This window comes from Eurytemora carolleeae, unplaced genomic scaffold, assembly GCF_000591075.1.
Source record: "Eurytemora carolleeae unplaced genomic scaffold, Eaff_2.0 scaffold1157, whole genome shotgun sequence".
NCBI lineage: Eukaryota > Metazoa > Arthropoda > Copepoda > Calanoida > Temoridae > Eurytemora > Eurytemora carolleeae.
In genome coordinates this window covers 1,455-22,041 of record NW_019397043.1, presented here as the reverse complement: position 1 = coordinate 22,041, position 20,587 = coordinate 1,455, and the positions used below count along the sequence as shown (strand labels likewise).

At 31.3% G+C, this 20,587-nt stretch overlaps 1 protein-coding gene across 1 annotated transcript; it reads right to left on the bottom strand.

Annotated features, from left to right (window-relative positions):
* Positions 1-50: 50 nt before the first annotated feature.
* Positions 51-19,055, bottom strand: LOC111711366 (probable serine/threonine-protein kinase kinX). Its single transcript, XM_023485706.1, has 17 exons — positions 18,987-19,055; positions 11,980-12,060; positions 11,552-11,582; positions 11,356-11,445; positions 11,010-11,070; positions 8,642-8,700; positions 7,951-8,041; positions 6,913-6,999; positions 6,268-6,646; positions 4,463-4,699; positions 3,933-4,009; positions 3,760-3,840; positions 1,988-2,048; positions 1,746-1,811; positions 1,475-1,629; positions 744-1,094; positions 51-259 (listed from the first exon to the last, which is right to left on the bottom strand). The coding sequence occupies exons 2-17, from the start codon at positions 12,052-12,054 to the stop codon at positions 229-231; spliced, it is 1,932 nt and encodes a 643-aa protein (XP_023341474.1). The 5' UTR covers positions 12,055-12,060; positions 18,987-19,055; the 3' UTR covers positions 51-228.
* Between the last annotated feature and the right edge of the window lie 1,532 nt (positions 19,056-20,587).

Below are 20,587 nucleotides of genomic sequence, written 5' to 3'. Positions count from 1 at the left end.
GGGTTGGATCATGAGCTGGGTTGGATAATGTGCTGGGTTTGATCATTTGCTGGGTTGGATCATATGCTGGGTTGGATGATGTGCTGGGCCTGGGTTGGATCATGAGCTGGGTTGGATCATGTGCTGGGCCTGGGTTGGATCATGAGCTGGGTTGGATCTAATTGTATAGGTGCTGGTTTGAGTTTGCGAGAATAGGCAAGATATGTTTCTGACTTAGGTTTCATAAAATTATATATAGTGCACCACGGTAGGACTTGATCTGAAATTAAAATAGATTGATAATAAAATAAATGCTCAATCAGAAAACTCTAGACTAGGAAGTCTATTAGACTCAAGTTAAGATTTTAAATAGTCCAATGAACACGAACAATTTCAAAGTTCAAAGTTAAAAAAATTTTGTTTTATATACGTATATATGTTATATATTATATATGTAATTCAAGATCTAACTTTTTGTGTTATATCGTGACAAAATCATATTTTCTCAAACAAAACTATGAATAATTTGAGAATATGGTCCATTTTGGTATTTAGGAGAACATATCAGAGCGATAAGATTGGTTGTGTTTCTAATTATTAAAAGTAAGGTATCATGATTTTTTTTCTTCATCAAATAGGAGAACGGGCCGGGCATCATCAAATGTTACGTGGATCAATAATCGCCTAAACGTCTTTTATCAACAACTTTAAAATTAAAATGAAAAAAATGTGTATTACAATTGATAGATAAAAACCTTACTAACCTTTGATTAGATGAAGATGATGATATACATATTCTTGTAACATTTCTATCCATGATTGCAGCTGGAGCAGGTTTCCTGGCCTGCTCCAGTTCAACAGGTTTACTCAGTTTACGTTCATACAAATACAAGGGAATACTTTGTTTTCGTTCTCTAGCTTGGGATAGATCTTCTCGTTTCTCAAGTTTAACTGCATTTTTCTGATTTGCTGGGGTTCCTTGATTTGCTGGGGTTCCTTGAATTGCTAAACTGTAGTTAATTGGAGCAAAGTGTCCTGTGGTTTGGTTTCTATCCATGCTTGTAGGATTACTGATTGAATATTCACTCTCATACAAGCTGTCACAGCTTCCTGATCTAATATGATATCAATGATACTACTTTCAAAATATTTGTATCAAACTATAAACTTTAAAGGAACTTTAAAGCTGAAAGAGATTCCTTGTTAAATCTTTTGTATAACAGATTTACAACAATACCCTTTAACTCTGTATCACAATCATAAAGATATTTGTCTTTTTTCACAATTTTCATTCTGCATTCATCTAAAAATTACTTTTATTGATCCTGCTATTGAATTTTTTTTTTTTTAAGGAAGTATAAAACTAAATTTTGCTTAGATAACGAGTTTATGGGTACCATTGTGAATCAAGGGTATCATTAGTCTATAGTTAACTGGAAACCATTGTAATAAAATAATGTATTGAAAACTTATTTTGATTTCATTTATATCTTTCCTAAAACTCATCTTATTCTTCTTCACAATCTCCTCAAAGCTTTGTCTAGAGTCTCGGTTTGAGTTAATTTTCTCTTTAACATCATTCTCCTTGGAGAGTTCTTTTTGTGGAGAAGGATCCTTAACCGAGAGTTTGTTTCCTAGTTTTTCAACATCCTTGAAATTAGCCAAATCATTTTGTGAATTTTTTCTTTTATTTTTTTTCTTATTCAGATTCGTAATTGTTGTATTATTTGTCAAAATATTTTAGTAAAATATTGATTTGACTTTTCCTTGACTTCTTCATACACTGGAGACATCCCACATTCTGGTAGATACTCCCAACTATCTGAGTTCTCCTAGGTTATATATTTAGGTAGATAGTCCCAACTATCTGAGTTCTCCTAGGTTATATATTTAGGTAGATAGTCCCAACTATCTGAGTTCTCCTAGGTTATATATTTAGGTAGATAGTCCCAACTGTCTGAGTTCTCCTGGGTTTTATATAGTGCATAGTCCTTTTCATATAATTTACCTGTGAGTTTACAAGAGAAGAGAACACTAGTGGAACAGGGAACATTTTTTTCATGACAGCGCTAAAAATAATAAAATTACTTGGAAACAAGCCAAACTAGAACAAGGTTCTCCAGGCTGTATCAGAATAAATCTCGACTGAATTTTAATTTGTCACTTAAAGGGACTGAAAAGGAAAAATGAAAGGGGGTATTGGATGAAACCTGAGAATCTCAGGCGTTGAACCGTGAACGATATATATAAGACATCTATCTGATGTTTCTGTCTCGAGAAATTGATATAAACTTGTGTTAAATTTATACGAAAATTCAAATATATGCATGTTTGTATAAAAGTTGTAGTATGAAACAGATCATTTTCCACAAATACGAAACCAATCTGAAAACGACGATATCCCACAGAAACCAATGAATCTGAGGTTTGCTCCTGTTATGATCATTTTATTTTTATTTAGCATTTTCAAAAGATATAATTAATAATAATATAACATATAGTCCGTATAGTCTGTATTACGTCACCATAACTTTAGCCAATGACCGTTCAGTATACTGGTTACGTGATTTCCGTCTGTATCACGCGACCAGTGTACCGCACTCGCATTGGCGGAAGTTCTTGTGACATAATACGATATTTCTTTGAAAGTAAAACATTTATAGTTATAGAAAGGCTAGTTGCCTTTATTACTTCTCCCTGAATTAACCAAATTAGGGAACGGTCCATTTAGAATGTCTAAGTCATCGAAATGAAAAGTTCGAGCTCGTAAGAAAAATTGCGCAAATAAATATTGTTTCAATATTGTTTTTGCAAATGGGAGGAATGCAGCATTGGGCGAAAATGTTTGCCACACCCTTCAGAAAAACAATTCTTTAAATAAAATATGCAACTGCAAAACACTTTCAATTTAGATTTTTTGAAGAATTGATCAACAAAAAATGATGACCTTTACCCCACAAACCAGGTTTTTTAAAATGTAGATATTTCAATAAAAAATTTGCAAATATTTATGTTAAAAAATGTGAGTAATAATTGAAACATTAAAGTTAAAGAAAATATTTGCAAATATTCATGTTAAAAATGCACAAATCCAGTTTTTCCTTCGAGCTACATTCAAAAATAGGGATTTCTGAAATAGCTGAGATTTTGTAAAAGGCTATAGAAGGATACACCCCACTCTACAATATAGAAGGATAAACCCCACGTACTCTACAAATGAAGTGTCACTTGAAACTATAGTACTTTTAACTCAATATACAGTATACACGGTTACCCGCAATGGATTAGAATGTAAAGACGACTGGACGGAATTTGTTCACTCTTATTTCATTCTAGTTGAAGTGCCCGGTGTTGCCCGTGTACATTTTTTTTATTTAAAAAAAACCGAAACTTGTTTAGCATTTGTTACTCCCTGGGCACCCATGGGTTCCCACAACAAATTACAGCCCATTCTGTCCAGGCGTTTCGCCAGCTATAACTAACATATTAATATACATGAGCGAAGAGCTTTATCATATAGATTTTCAAGGATCCCTGCACCTGTAAACTTGTTTTTTTTCTTATTCCTATCAATTTACTACATATATTTAGGACAGAAACAGATGGGAAAGATTTTTCTGTGAAGTTTTTTTACTAAGACCTCACCTCATTTCAAAAATCAAGGAATCAATTCTAAAGTTGTGATTTTCAAAAAAGCTGTAAACTTCAGTAGATTTAATTATTTTTAAATTTTTTTTATTAATGTCGAATATAGGGAAATATAATTTTCAAAATGTCTACCTAAGTTTTCTCATAGGTTGTATATTGTTGTTATTTCTCCGAACAGAGAGATTTATTGAAACTTTCCGGACAAAGCTTTTCCTGAAGAAAATATACTTTTAAATGTCGTCGTCCAAAATAATTCGACGGAAAATTTCTTATTTTAAATACAAAAATAATACAAATAATATCACCTATGTTGTTTATTCTCATTCTTTTTCTCCAGTTCCTCGAATATATTTGAACAGCTTTTCGATAAATTGTTGGCAACCTTTTTAAAAAATTATAGAAATTTAAATAACTAGCCTTAGAGGGCCCATCTTTTAAATTAATTGTGAACATGTTCTCTTTGTGTAATTCGCGGATTTTCACGAAAAATTTCGTGGATTTTCAAAATTTAAAAAAATTTAATGAAGATTGAATTTTGATGCAGACAAATATTTAAAATTTCAAAACCTTCCCTGGGGTCCCTAGATGTCCCACAAAAAATTTGGGCCCGATCGGTTCAGCCGTTTTGACGTTTATTGGATACACACAGACAAACAGACATACAAGCCAAATTTATATATAGATTTGATAGATTAAAGGCACTTTCAATATGATTTCATCTTTTTTACAACGGTACCCCGAAACCATAAAACCTTTTTAGAGTCGAATATTGAAAATATCATCGATTTTAATCTAAAAATTTCTAATTTTTAATTTTTAAAAATTGGGAGCAAACCTGGTGATGATTGTTTGCTTTATATTGGTTCACAACAACAGAATTGTTCTTTCTGAATCTAACTGGTCGCTGCTGAATATCTGGGTTCGAACTCTGCAATAACTCCTTGCTCTGCAACTGGGTCTCCACAGAGTATTTTCTGCTCTGCTCGGTTGGTTCTGCAGAGTTTGTTTTACTCTGCTCCTTTGTATTATCAGGACTCTGTTTAGATGGGTACTTGTCTTCTATGTCGGGAATCTATGAAATTAGAAAGAACATAATGTCATACATTTAGTAAAAAAAACTCAACTTAACGTGCATTTAATATCTTTCTTTTAAAATAACATATTAGTCATAATACGAGCCCAGTAACCAGACACCACATAACCGGACCGTAGCATGTTTTGAATACTATCTTAGTTTGTATTTTACATGTTATCTAGCGGAAGTGGTGTGTTCGCTTAATAAACATTGGATACACAGAAGAGCTTCTACTAATTTTATATCGGTAGAAAAATAAAGGATCATGAAATCCCCATTAAACTTTGTAATCCAATCTTACCCACCCTTCAATCCAGTATATATACGCGTATTAACATAAGTTCCAATCATCAGTATCCTTACATCTGAACCATTAATGGTTTTGAGCGTATTAGGAGCTATATTGTGCATTTCAGTACCTATGCAGTGCCTATGTAGTGTATTTATGTACCTATGCAATGCCTATGAGTACCTATGCAGTGCCTATGAGTATCTATGCAGTGCCTTTGTAGTATATTTGAGTACCTATGCAGTGCCTATGTACTATGTAGTGCATTTGAGTACCTATGCAGTGCCTATGCAGTGTATTTATGTACCTTTGCAATGTCTATGAGTACCTATGCAGTGCCTATGTAGTACATTTGAGTACCTATGCAGTGCCTATATATTGTGCATTTGAGTACCATATGCAGTGCCTAAAATATGTACCTACATATAACTAAGTTTCTATGACTGTGCGAATCAATCATTGCCGATCAGTACCTGTTTGTTTTGTACCTATTAGAACCACTTGGATGAATTAAAGGTTTGGCGGGTTCTATCCTTCTATCCTTCTATCCTTCTTTCCTTCTATCCTTCTATCCCTCTATCCTTCTATCCTTCTATTCTTCTATCCTTCTATTCTTCTATCCTTCTATCCTTCTATCCACCTATCCTTCTATCCATCTATCCTTCTATCGTTCTATCCTTCTATCCTTTTATCCTTTTATCCTTTTATCCTTCTATCCTTCTATTCTTCTATTCTTCTATCCTTCTATCCTTCTATCCATCTATCCATCTATCCTTCTATCCTTCTATCCTTCTATCCAACCACATCACCTGAGCTATAATGCTCTGTGTAAACCTACGGTTAGTAGTTTATTATTTGTCACATTTTTAAAATGTTTAATGTTGCTTTTTTACGATGCCCCCCTGTAGAGCAGGCAATCTAATCCTTTTATCTGCAGCTATGTCCCCCCCCCCACCACTTCTTCTCCTGTCAAACCCCTGCAACGCAGGACTTTTGATTACGAATAAAGTTGAGGGACTAACAAGTGAACAACAAAACAATGTCTATCTATTTTATACACTTTAACCCAGAACTAACCAGGCATACAAATAATTTTAAAATTTCGCCTATAAAAACGTATATTATGCAGGTCTATGTTAAATCCAGCTGTTTACAAAGTAATGTTATTTACACTAAAAAATGGAATCAATGGAAAATTTACATCCCAGAGTAAGTGAGAGTAATTGATACACTTATTGGTTGTATATGAAGTACAAGAAGAGTTTAAACTATTTACCTGATAAACATTTGTCTCTAGATCTACAGGAACACTGTAATCTTCCTCCTCATAACATCCTTGATCATCATCATCATCATCATCATCATCATCATCATCTACGTAATCATTCATTCCCTCATCTCTCATTCCCCCGGCCTTGTACTCCAAGGGTTCCAGGAGTATAGAGGGTTCCTGGAGTATAGAGGGTTCCTGGAGTATAGAGGTTTCCTGGAGTCTAGAGGGTTCCTGGAGTATAGAGGGTTCCTGGAGTCTAGAGGGTTCCTGGAGTCTAGAGGGTTCCTGGAGTCTAGCGGGTTCCTGGAGTCTAGCGGGTTCTTGTGGAATATGTATCCGAGAAAGTTCATCAGTACTTGATAAGCATTTATTCAGCAAAGAACTAGAAAAAAGCTACAGATATACACTCACTAGCTACTACGGTTGCGGGATGTTATTTTACTTAATTGTCCCTAGGGACCGTTAGATAACTTAATATCCCGGTGTTGGGGATATCATGGGTTAAAATAAACAACGTAAACATTATCAAAAACTAATTTAGACGTTAGAAACTGTGCTTGCAATAAGTATCTTCAAATATGATAAGAAAATATCGTTCAATCTCCAATTTAGCCTGCAGTGCTTTTCTTATTTAGTTTTTAATCAGACCTGAAAGTATCTTGTATAACGGAGTCTTGGTGTAAAACTGATTGAATCACTTCAAGATCACGTGATTTCGTTTGATCAGGGTCGTTCCTATACAATACAATAAATATTAATTAAATTCATAGTAATTTGAAGTAATCTAATATTCAAAGAATGGCATACATCGATTCACAATGGTATCATTGACACCTAAACCTTAGTTTTTCTAGAACGAAAAGTGTCTGATATATTCTCAATTCTTTCTAAATCTAGAAATTCACAAGTAAAATTGATATATAATTCATAATTTATACAAAGCTATTAAGAGTACCGTTGAGAATCGGACATAACACTCTAACAATGGAGGGTCAGCTGAAATTACGTTTACATTTAACTTTATATATAAATATTTGTAACCTGCTCAATAAAGAAGAAAAATACAACAGATATGTAAGTTTCTCTTTTTTCTTTGTTTTTAATCTACTCTTCCAATGATTAGGCTTTATTATTTACATACTTTTGCTTGTGCCAATAAACTGGTGAGTTGACCCATATAGTAGATTTATCTACCTAAACACTGGTGAGTTGACCCATATAGTAGATTTATCTACCTAAGCACTGGTGAGTTGACCCATATAGTAGATTTATCTACCTAAACATTGGTGAGTTGACCCATATAGTAGATTTATCTTCCTAAACACTGGTGAGTTGACCCATGTAGTGGATCTATCTACCTAAACACTGGTGAGTTGACACAGATAGTGGATTTATCTACCTAAACACTGGTGAGTTGACCCATATAGTAGATTTATCTACCTAAACACTGATGAGTTGACCCATATAGTAGATTTATCTACCTAAGCACTGGTGAGTTGACCCATATAGTAGATTTATCTACCTAAACATTGGTGAGTTGACCCATATAGTAGATTTATCTTCCTAAACACTGGTGAGTTGACCCATGTAGTGGATCTATCTACCTAAACACTGGTGAGTTGACACAGATAGTGGATATATCTACCTAAACACTGGTGAGTTGACCCATATAGTAGATTTATTTACCTAAACACTGGTGAGTTGACCCATATAGTGGATTTTGTTCTCTGTTTTCCAACCATGGAAACATACGGAGAATCCGATCTTTGGAATCCAGCTGAAATTATAATTAATCGTTTATCAATATCACAAAAATATCATCATTATTACATCGTGTTTTTATTTTCATCAGAACTCGTTTTAGCATTTTGATTTTTATTGTTATGAATATATTTATTTCTTCTGTTAATATTATGTCTAATACAGGTTGTCCCACAAACACAATTGATTGAAAAGTAAAGAACATGGCGTCTTCTCAATATCTTTGCAGCATTTATTTGATGATTTAATTTAACAATTATGATTCTTGAACATGAATAATGAACTTCTTTCTTTATTTTTGAAAACACAAAAATGAAAAAAGGCATAAAACATTTTAGAAATGCTATAATTAGGATTCCTGATTGTAAGAACCATTTTTGTGAAATTTGGTCTATAAATGAATGTTTCATATTATTTTCAAAAAACACACACTTTATTACGTTGTAATCTTTAAAATACAGATAAGGTTTACTATATTTTGGAAAGGTTGCAATCCATACAGTTACCTCTTTTTTGATGTAAATTTTGTGACTAAACTGCTTTGTGAATACTCAAAGAAAATTTTCATGTTCAGGAGGACACCCTGTATTATCGTGTTTTTAGTGAATTTTTAAACCTGGAGCTGATGATTTTCTATGTGGTTCCATAATCTTCAAGCATACCGGTAACTCCTCTCTATAATAGAGTTTAAGAATAACACAATCTCAACATCTTTGCAATTAGTTTGATGCATAAATATATATTGCATTATGTATATGTGTGAAGGCATTGCAATACAATTATGTGATTTTTATCAATCGTCAGCAGTAATTGTTCTCTTCGACCTATAGTTGCACACAAAGTAATATATTAAGTCTTGTATCTTATATTATAGGTTCCCTACATTAGGTAGTCATTGAAGGCTCATCATCCTTTGTATGTAAAATATTTAGATTGCACTTGTGCAACTATATGTTTTCTAACTACCCTTATTGAAGAGCTTTTGAAAAGGAAAAAAATGTTTTAAAGGAATTGAGTCTTTGTCACAAACTCAGATTTTCTAATACCTATATCTTTGCAACCCAATGTCGTAGACCTTAGATATTTCAAACTATGAGTGTCCGCCATCAGGTTGCAAAAACTCATTTTCTTTATAATATGTATGAACTGGATAAATTTGCAGTTCTCAAACTTGAGCTTTACATGAAAACTAGAGCTGCGAGCTACAAAAGTATAAGAACAGCATATTCAAAATACGCTTATGGGCAGTGCATTCCGGTAAATTTGATGTCTGGTTAAAATTCAGCAAGCCTTAGTATTTATACTCATTTTTCGCGTTTGGAGCTATTACACTCTTTGTTGTCTATATTCTTTTACACATTTTCAAGAGGTTTAAAATAAAGATCAGAACATGACTAAAACTAATCCAAAATAGACAGTATGTGTATACTTTGTTGTATAGTTAGTTTTGCGTTGCATATGTTTGGTAGTCTATTCGATTTCTATTTTTTGTTTTAAGATGATTACGCAAGATTTTAAGGATCCTAGTGCACTACAGTGGGAGGATCTTTTTCAAAACTAAAATGGCAACCTTTAACGAAACATGGAGTGACAGCTGATTATTATAGATTTTAATCTCAAATTTGAAATATCAAATGCATTAGTTTTGAAATGGAAAGTTTAAGATTTGTTTGTTATTTAGATGCAGAATCTAATAATTAATATCGAATCTGATCTTTGATTTACATTTTTAATTGTTTCTGTATTTGCAAAATGATTTGGTTATTCATTCAAAGACTGCATATTTTATTTAAACTTTAGATAATCTCTCTTAGATAATCTTAAACTCTCATTCCTTTGGAGTTACTATGTGTGTTAATATTTCAAAGTACTGAAAAAACTGTAAACGGTTGGGTGGAGGGACTAATTATTAGATTATCTAAATGTGATCAGTAAAAATGTTCTAAAATGTTCTTTATACAGTCTCTAATTTCCTACATCTGGTGGATATATTGGAAACTAGAAATCTCCTGCGGCCAAAATGAGAGAGAAAAATGGGAAATTCCACGTCTGCTAACAATTTAGCAAGATTTTAGTGCAGAAAATAGTTTGCAACCTAAAATTTTGCTCGGGGTGGTTTCAGCTGATTAGTATGCAACATGGTTGTAATAAAAAACAATATTGAGGTTTGTGGTCGGGGAAAAGTTAAGATCGTTTATATTTTATCAGATACTCCCTTCAAAAATGCAATCATAGTTTTATCTCCTTTTTTTCCTTTATATTTTTCCTAGTTTTCTGATATTCCTCTCTTTTCTCTTTTCCTTTGCAGATTTTACTGGGGTTCTTTCCTTAATTTCTTTATCTCATCTTCTTTTCTGATATTCCTCTCTTTTCTCTCTTTACCTTTAATCTGCACTTTTTGCCATGCATATCTTCCTTTTTTCCGGTTTTCTGGTTTTGCCTTGCACACCTTCCTTTTTATCCGGTTTACTGTTTTTGCCTTACACACCTTCCTATTTTATCCCGTTTTTGCCTGACACACCTTNATCGTATCCTGTTTTTGCCTGACACACCTTCCTTTTTATCCGGTTTACTGTTTTTGCCTTACACACCTTCCTATTTTATCCTGTTTTCTGTTTTTGCCTGACACACCTTCCTTTTCATCCGGTTTACTGTTTTTGCCTTGCACATCTTCCTTTATCATCCGGTTTTCTGTTTTTGATCTTCCTCAGTTTTCTCTTTTCCGTTTTCTTTCTCTTGATTTCGATCTTCCTGACGATATTCTTTACACCTTGATCGTATCAATAATGTTGTAGATATCGTCATTTATTTCTTTTAGAAAATTTCCTCAACTCCTTCTGAAGCAGAAATGTGCAAATCAACTACAATTGAAAATAAACAATTTTCGAGGAGAAGTTTATGGATATCTCATGTATTCGTTATCAGACAACTATGTTTTAAGGGTACCGTTGTAAATCGGACATGCAGATTTGAATATTATTTACCTGGTGGTTGAATAGTAGTTTACTAAAGAAACCAAACTGTCAAACTCCAGTTCAGAATCCTCTAGTTAATCAATCAATCAATCAATTAATCAATTCTTCATTCATTTAATCAACCAAACACTCAAACAATCAATCAATCCATAAAAATCGATCAACTAAAATGAATTATGAATCATTCCAGAATTGCATGAACACAAATTGAAATTTACAATTGATTTATCAAAAATTAACAAAGAATGAACTAAAATCAAAAAAGCTCGTCAAAATCCTCAAAACTTTCTTAATCAAACTTATCAACTCGCAAACTACGAAATTCAAATCAATTATATAGTTGATTTATTGATTCCTAATGCCACAGCTCCGTCTTTGGATAAAATTATGAAATGTTGAATGTCGTCTTTCTTGCGCCCTGTTTTCACAGACAACGCTAGGGTTCCTAAAAAGATTTTAAGTTGGAAATTTAAAATCATCACTTTTTTGTTAAAATTCATTTGGATAAAATGGTCAGAGGAAAAGTTTGGATTTTAGAAAAACTTGTTCACCTGGCTGCGATGACTGTCTAATCAGAAAACACTAAAAAATTAAAATGATTTATAAACATATTTTAATCATTCAGTAAAAGTTTATAATTTTCCCTTTATTATTGTGTATACGATAAGCAAATGAAAAATTAAACATGGGAATCATCAAATAAGCTTTAAATAATCTTTTTTGATTTTTCTGTGTTTTTGTTTGCACCAATTAGTTGTAAAACTTTAAAACAATCCATATTGAAAAATCTTGCTAATTTTGATTATCCAGAATGTGATTTTCCCTTTTGAACCTTATTTATAACCGAGACAAATTTTGTTTGTCCAGATATGAATATGATTTGAATGTTACTAAATCAAAAACATTTCCAAGACATCTATTAAGTCCAATATTTTGTAGCTTTCATTTATCACAAACAAATGTTGAAGAATATATTTACCCCTGTGTATTTATCGTTTAGTTTACATATTGCCTCCTCTCTTGAAATAGTTGGGTTGAACCACTGTGGGACCATAATACCCTAAACAAATATTTTATGTAAATAAAATAGATATTTTTATAAAAAAAACTCCTCCCTTATTTTGGTAAAACAATATGATTCTAGAGACCAGAATGCAGTTATTAATGTTTCATTTTTTGAATCACTTACAAAACGTTTCCTTACAGAACGTTTCCTTACTGAACGATTCCTTACCAAAAGTTTCCTCAGAAAACGTTTCCTTACAAACTGTGTCCTTACTGAATGTTTCCTGCCACCAAACGTTTCCTGCTACAAAACGTGTCCTACCACAAAACGTTTCCTGCTACAAAACGTTCTCTGTCACATAAAGTTTCCTGCTACGAAACGTAAAACGTTTCCTGCTATAAAAAGAAATATGTATAGAGCTCTGAAGTTAGAATCTTTGTTTTATGAATCAAGGGATCAGACATTGATCTCATTGATTAAATTAATAAGTGTCCACATTGGATTACAAGATCAAACATTCAAGATTTATAATATCCACAAAAAGTTTGTATCTTTGCATTCTTTAATTAACAAATAAAGACGACATATGACAATGGTATTGGAAGAGACTTTAAATAAAAAATGTTTTCATAAATATAGATTTAAAATAGAATTTCAATAGCTATCAGCAGCAATAGCAGTACTTTAGATTTGAGTTATACAACTATTATGGATGTCTTTATGTCCTGTCATAAAGTAAAAATGTTTAAAGTCTTGTGTTTTATTTTCTTTTGCATTCAATTCTTAACCAAATCTAATTTATACTATATATATATATATATACTATATACTATACACACCATTTTTTATGAATATAATTGGAGCCTAACACTTTTACTACACGTTAACTGTCAGAACCCAGCAAAAGTTGAAAGTTGAAAATCTAAAATAAACCAATAGTTTAGAGAATTGAAGATTAATCATGTAGTACCGGTACGATGTTATTGTACAGTAGTAAGCAAGGATTACAAATTATTACATAAAACCAATAGTGAAGATCCAAAATTTTACTTTTCTTAGTTATAGTCTGTCTGTATTCAAGGGATTGAAACTCATAAACCTTCTCGAGTAATGTTTTTTATTTTATATTATTTTAAATATATTTTGTAATACAAAAAGAAATTAGTGAACTAAAGCAGAAGCGGAGAAAATCCCAGGTGTAAAAGATACAGTTGTAAACAAAATGTTTATATATTACAGTAATAACCAGAAAACTCCGAAATAGGAAGACGACTTTTAGACTCTAAATATGACTTTAAATAGTCCAATCAGCATGAGACACAGCAATTATGCAATGTAAACAGACCCATTACAGATAACTAGTGTCTAGTAAAACTATTTGCTTTGTAACACTGAAGTATTGCTTTCAAGTCGTCTTCCTATTTCGTAGTTTTCTGGTTATCACTGTAGTAAATTCAAAAATGGTTTAAAGGTATAATTTTCCAACGTATCTAAATCGTTCGAATTTTTCCATCTCGTTCGAAATCTTTCCATTTCGATCAAAATCTTTCCATTGCATTCGAAATCTTTCCATTTCGTTCGAAATCTTTCCATTTCGTTCGAAATCTTTCCATTTCGTTCAAAATCTTTCCATTTCGTTCGAAATCTTTCCATTTCGTTCGAAATCTTTCCATTTCATTTGAAATCTTTCCATTTCGTTCGAAATCTTTCCATTTCATTTGAAATCCTTCCATTTCGTTCAAAATCATTCCATTTCATTTGAAATCTTTCCATTTCGTTCGAAATCTTTCCATTTTGTTCGAAAACTTTCCATTTTGTTCGAAATCTTTCCATTTCGTTCGAAATCTTTCCATTTCTTTCGAAATTTTTCCATTGCATTCGAAATCTTTCCATTTCATTCGAAATCTTTCCATTTCGTTCGAAATCTGGCCATTTCGTTCGAAATCATTCCATTTCATTTGAAATCTTTCCATTTCGTTTGAAACCTTTACATTTCATTCAAAATCTTTCCATTTTGTTCGAAATCTTTCCATTTCGTTCGAAATCTTTCCATTTCGTTTCAAATCTTTATATTTCGTTCAAAATCTTTCCATTTCTTTCGAAATCTTTCCACTTCGTTCGAAATAAAAATTACAGAGGATGAAGCGAAAGAAAGCTGAAAAAGCATGAAAAGCTATTCCATGATGATTTTTTTATTTTTAAAGATTATTTTGTATTTATCTCAATTTCTGAGAAATTGTCTCATCCTAACCCTTTATCCATGCATGCAAAGAGATCATTTTAATAATTATATGATAATTATTCTGTTATTATGATTGAAACTTATCATTTAACAATTATCGAAGTCCGATATTAATAGAAATAAGACAGATTTGTATAATGCAATGGATTAATGGAATCTTTAATAAAAATTTATATATTTCGAGGCAATGTCGGTCATTTTTTAAAAGTTTAATTTTATTTTATGAATAAAATTCGAAAGGGAATAAGCACATTTCCTCTCAAATGACACACATTTTTAAGGCTTCATTTTAACTGCACTTATTAAACATTAATTTATTTTTAAAAAAATAGAAGAAAAAAAATATTTCCCTTTCGCAATCACAACTCCAAAATATAAACACAAGGAAGAATTATTTCTCTTTAAAAACAGTACCTAAACCTAATGGACTCGATCGGCACAATTTTGGCGCTACTTTTATAATGCAAAACATAGTTCTGCAGATTGAAGATTGCAAACCATTTCTGTATCAGGAATCCTGTAGATTTCAGGCATAAAACTAGGCCTAATTCAGACGTTAGCTCAATCCTTGATTAGGCCTGAATTAAGGCTTGATGCATGTACAGTGTACAGTGTACACCCTAGAATGTGAGGGGTAATTTATTATTCAAACAAAAGCTGGGATGGCATGAATAGGTAAAATGGCGGGAAGCCCAAAATATTTGATCGAAACAAACTGTTGATGCCTGAACGGGATGATAATTAAGATTTGCTGATATCAAAATATTAGGATAATCTATCAAGAACTGATCGTGAAGAGACTTTAACGAATGACCTCATAGCTTGCCTTCTTTCATTTATTTACATATTAATTTTTTTATTTATTTCATCCTTTCATTTTTTCAATCCTTTCATTTATTATATCCTTTTATTTATCCTATCCTTTCATTTATTCTATCCTTTCATTTATTCCATTCTTTAATTTCTTCAATCCTTTAATTTAATCTTTTCATTCATTTATGCCAACATTTCATGTATTCCATTCTTTCATTTATTCCATCCTTTCATTTATTCCAGCCTTTGCATTTATTTTATCCTTTCATTTATTCCATCCTTTCATTTATTCCATTCTTTAATTTCTTCAATCCTTTAATTTAATCTTTTCATTCATTTATGCAAACATTTCATGTATTCCATCCTTTCATTTATTCCATCCTTTCATTTATTCCAGCCTTTGCATTTATTCTATCCTTTCATTTATTCCAGCCTTTCATTTATTCTATACTTTCATTTATTCCATATTTTCATTTATTCCATATTTTCATTGAATCTATCTGTTACAACGTAAAAATTTACAAACATGAACCATCCTTTCTATCTTATCTAATCAACAAAGATTTAAAGATGAACGTTTCAACAGAAGCCATTGTTAGCAGGCAAACAATACATTGTAAATATAAATAAACAAACTTGGTTTCGATCTAGTGTCACGACTCATCGAAATACATATTCACACCAACACAAGAAAATAGAATCTTAATTTCTAAAGTATGTAGTTAAAAAATTTAGTAAAATAACGTTTATGAAACTAAATTGTTGATAAGAATAACAAAAATAAGTTTTTAATCGGATGAAAGCAATGCAGTTCCAAAATTGGATTACGAGAAGAATTGGTTTAAATCTAACATTTAGTTTAGTTAAATTGGATTTATAAACTGCTGAGTTTAATTCAAGCATTCTTCAGAGGTCAATGCTGGTTCATTATTTTAGGATGATAAATAATAAGTTTAGAAGAGATATAGAGGGGGGGGGGTTAGATACTCAACTCTAATACAACTTAATTATTTTTTTCATTCTTACTTTGCTAGACTAATAGAATAATTTCTGATGATATTTATTAAAATAAACTTGAAAGAAAAAAGTTAAAATACAGGGTTACCCAAAAAGATTGAGACTGCAAAGACGACCGGAAGCTCCCCAGTTTAAATTAAGTATACTGCCTTAATATAGTATTTTAATGACTTAATTAATGATCTGGTAAAGAAAGAAGCAAGTTTACAGCTGTCATGGAAATCATGAATATGAAGAAACTGATAGTATATTCGATTTTTTTTCATTGTTATTCTGATAAATTTGAAATGGGAAGGTTTCCTGAAAATAAATCGACATCCCCTTCCTTGATTTTATTAAGGGTGAACCGTGAATAAATCAAAAATAAATCGATTTCTAACTTTTGATTTTTATTAAAAGACCTAGACAAATTCTTCAAAATATCAAAGGTTTAAATTTATTCTTAACAGACCAAGTTTTGCACTTTTTGTTTTCATCTTCTGTCTCATTCGCTTTTCATTTCATTTCAGAATTGTATCTTATAAAGTTCTCTTTTTCTTTTCAAATATTGCTATTCATTAACTACGTCAGCTGACAGCATAGAAATATTTTCTCGCCATTTTTATACGTTAACATTATTCCTTGATTATTTTTTGCTTTTAAAATTCTTTCAAATTACTTGTGAGAATTGTGACTTCCAATTATCGGTTATTTTATCTTAATTATCTTTTTAAGTATTTAACAAAATGATCTTTTCTTTTCAGGTTTTATTATACTAGACTGTAAACATTGTCCTTGTGTCATAAATAGTTTATGTTTGGGAGACATAGGCCTATAACTAGGCTATAACTATGCTATAACCAGGCTATAAATACCCAATGAGTCCAAGAATGGATTTTAGTAACTGCGTATTAAAGAAGCTTATGGAGAAAAAAGAATAAAATACAACAAAGATTTAATGGTTGAGGATCAATAGGGTTGATCCAGCAGATTGTGAACAACAAGTATTATTGTAGATTTGCAGGTTTTTTGGGAAGGTTAACCTACTCATTAGCGATCACCTAATTGGTTTTGAATCAATTAATTAATAATTAAGATTGAAGGTCACATGTCGTTTATTTTGGTTGATTTTACGGCTGAAACTTCTAATTTATCATGGTGGGGAGATCAGCTGATAAATCATGGGGAAGAAATCAGCTGATCTATCTTGGCGGGGAGATCAGCTAATTTTTCAAAGTGGAGAGATCAGATACTCTATCATGGTGGAGAGATCAGCTGATCTATCTTGCTGGAGATGCCAGCTGATGTATCATATAGAGAGATCAGTTAATCTTTATATATGGGGAAGAGCTCGGCTAGATTTTAATTTTGGAGATACAACTTATCAGCTCGTCTATCATGGTTGATAGATCAGCTGATCTTAAATTTTGGAAAGATCACATGATGTATAATGTTGGAAAAATAAAATGATCTATCATGTTGGAAAAATAAGATGACTGATCATTTTGAGGGAATCAGTCAATAAATTATAGACTATTTGTTTAAACATTAAGGTTAATATATAAAAGAGTTCTTTGAGTAGGCGGTTACTGGTTTACCGGCAAAATATTTAATAATTGAAGATCAGTTCTTCAACTTAAACCTGATTTTAACTAATTTCTTATATGGCGGAGCTAATTAGAAACAACACAATTCTCATTATCTTTTATGCAACTAATTGAACATGTCGTTAATATTTGAAACAATCAATCAATATCCACCCCCTACATGAGTATTTTAAAAATATCATATTTTGAAATAAAAGTTTAAGCAACAGAAAAGCAAAAGAAATGTAATACCATTATCTTTGCATTCTGATGGTGTTAACCTTTAATGCCTAAAACTTAGATGATATAGCAGTTTTCAAAGAAAAAAAAACTCTAAGGTCTAAGACATGAAGTTGCAAAAACAAAAATATTAGAAAATTAAAATTAGATATTTATCAATCGTAAAAATATAATCGTAAAAATGAGGTACTTAAATAATAACGTATCTACTGAATACTGATCCAAACCTGAACCAGCAAAAATGTCAGTAAAGGTTTAATTTCTACTTTGTATTTTAGATATATTAAAGAAAAATAACGTTTTTTCATGGTTTAGTAGTAGCTTATATTTATATCAAAACAACAATGCTTTAAAATCTTTTTTTTTAAAGCATATTGTGCTTATAATATCTTGATATAATGAATAATGAATTTATTTTAAACAACTTTAATTAATTATCTAAAAATACTTTTAAAAAAAGTTTAAAAATTAAAGAAAGACTAAAAGATATAAAAATAGAGGATGTGGCAAGCTCTATATATATATAATGTATATAGTTATATATATCTGATCTACTAAAGCTGGGGTTGGTGTATGTTGAATTGAATTGCCCCAAGCACCCATCCTTGTCGTTTATATTTCTAAATAATTCCTCAGTTTTAAAATGCCACGCTTATCAAACTGTCTGGATTAATTGTACATAATCGGGCTGGGGTCAGTACTGTACATAACAGTAAGTATTGTAAGCCAGGATCATAAAACATTTATTTCTAAACCTCACCTGTACAGATTCTTATGTACGACAAAAAGTATTTTTGATCGTGCAGTTCTTAAACTCACCTGTACAGAGTGTTATGTTCTGCAAAAGGTATTGTTGATCGTGTTCTTGAACTCACCTGTACAGTGTACGTAATGTACTGCAAAAAGTATTTTTTATCGTGTTCTTGAACTCACCTGTACAGAGTGTTATGTACTGCAAAAGGTATCGTTGATCGTGTTCATAATCTTACCTGTACAGTGTACGTAATGTACTGCAAAAAGTATTTTTTATCGTGTTCTTGAACTCACCTGTACAGTGTGTAATGTACTGCAAAAGGTATTGTTGATCGTGTTCTTAAACTCACCTGTACAGTGTACGTAATGTACTGCAAAAAGTATTTTTGATCGTGTTCTTGAAAACCCTTTTTTCTCGGTGCACTGATTCAAAGAAACAATTTTAGAGCTATTGGGAGATCCTTAAAAGGTCATTTTAATTTCAATTCCTAGTCCAAGCTATATTTAAATGTAACACTTTTTGAAACACTTCAATTGCTCCAAGGTATTGCTAGAAAAGATTTAATTATACTACATTTTAGTTATTAATCTTGAAGGTGAAGATTAAAAAAAAACTAAAACAAAATAGAAAAAATGTATCTAATTCTGAATTGTTCAATTTCCTTGTTTATAGTTCTAGGGAGCTTTTTCTTTCAGATCTTTTTACGTTTTCCTTTTTATTTTTCCAACTAATATATTTCAACAGTTTTTTTTGTCTAGCTACTTATATTAATTTCACATTCTCTGTAACGTTTTTCATTGCTTCTTGCAACTTTTTTTTGCAATTTATTTTGTTTGAAACCAAAATTTGCAGTTTTCGGCACTAATGGTTGAAAGTTGATAACTTTACACTGTAAAAATCTGCACTAGTCAAAATTTGCAAGGGTATTGCACTATTGACTCTGCTAGTGTATATCGCACTGTACGGACTACGGAGATGTTAACTCCCCGACACTTGCGAACCAACTGAGGTTTATAACTATAAGTGCCCACATGCCGTTGCCGTATTTGGGCACCAAAACCCAACCTCTCATTCAATACACAGGGATTTATATACACTTCACATTAATCCCACCCTTAACAATATAGAAGTATAGACTTATAGATAATGCAGTATTCTAAACAATACAGAATTGAAATATTTATTTAAAGATGAACGAAATTGATGAAAAAGACAATAATCTACATATATTGACGAATCTCATCTGCGTTCTCTGATATCTATCTATCCTGGCTATATACCTCTATAGATCTATGATATATTTAACTATAAGCTATCTCTAGTATATAATGTTATGAGACGGGGAGATGGATATCAAACAGTCTTTATGTCATTTTAAACTTGCGTCAAATAGTATTTGGTATCTATCTATCTATCTATCTATCTATCTATCTATATTTCTAACTAACTATCTAAAACAAAATTTTTTGTAGAAAACTCTAAATATCTCATGTTTATTAATTTAGGAGGAGTAAATCCGAACGTTGATAATATTAACAAAAAAATCTAACTTTAGGAAAGGGTGCAAATCAAACGTTTTTTTCTAATATGTATTTTATCAAAATTTCATTTATCATTACAATATTGTAGTTTAAAAGGTAAAAAATGTAAGCAGCCTTATAAACAATAATTTCCCCAAAACTTCTTATTGATTTTTAAGTATACAGGGTGATTTTTAACAGTCGATTTTTCATTAGAGGCTCAGTATGAGACCAGTGTCATTCCTTTGTCATTTGTAAATTTACAACAAAATTGTCATATATACATAAATTGTAATTTGTATTTAATTCATGTAGATGTTTATGGATAAAAATATAAAATTAAGTGAAGGATTTGTAAATTGTAAATGCCTAAGCGTATAATTTTTTTAAATGTTCACAAAAGCAAAACAAGGTATTAACATTGTTAATC

Coding starts and splice junctions, on each gene's coding strand:
- LOC111711366 (XM_023485706.1), bottom strand. CDS start 12,054: ATGGTCCCACAGTGGTTCAACCCAACTATTTCAAGAGAGGAGGCAATA. Junction 6,647..6,912: donor GTTATACAAGATACTTTCAG/GTCTGATTAAAA, acceptor GCTTTTTTCTAG/TTCTTTGCTGAATAAATGCT. Junction 1,812..1,987: donor CTTCTCTTGTAAACTCACAG/GTAAATTATATG, acceptor TATATAACCTAG/GAGAACTCAGATAGTTGGGA.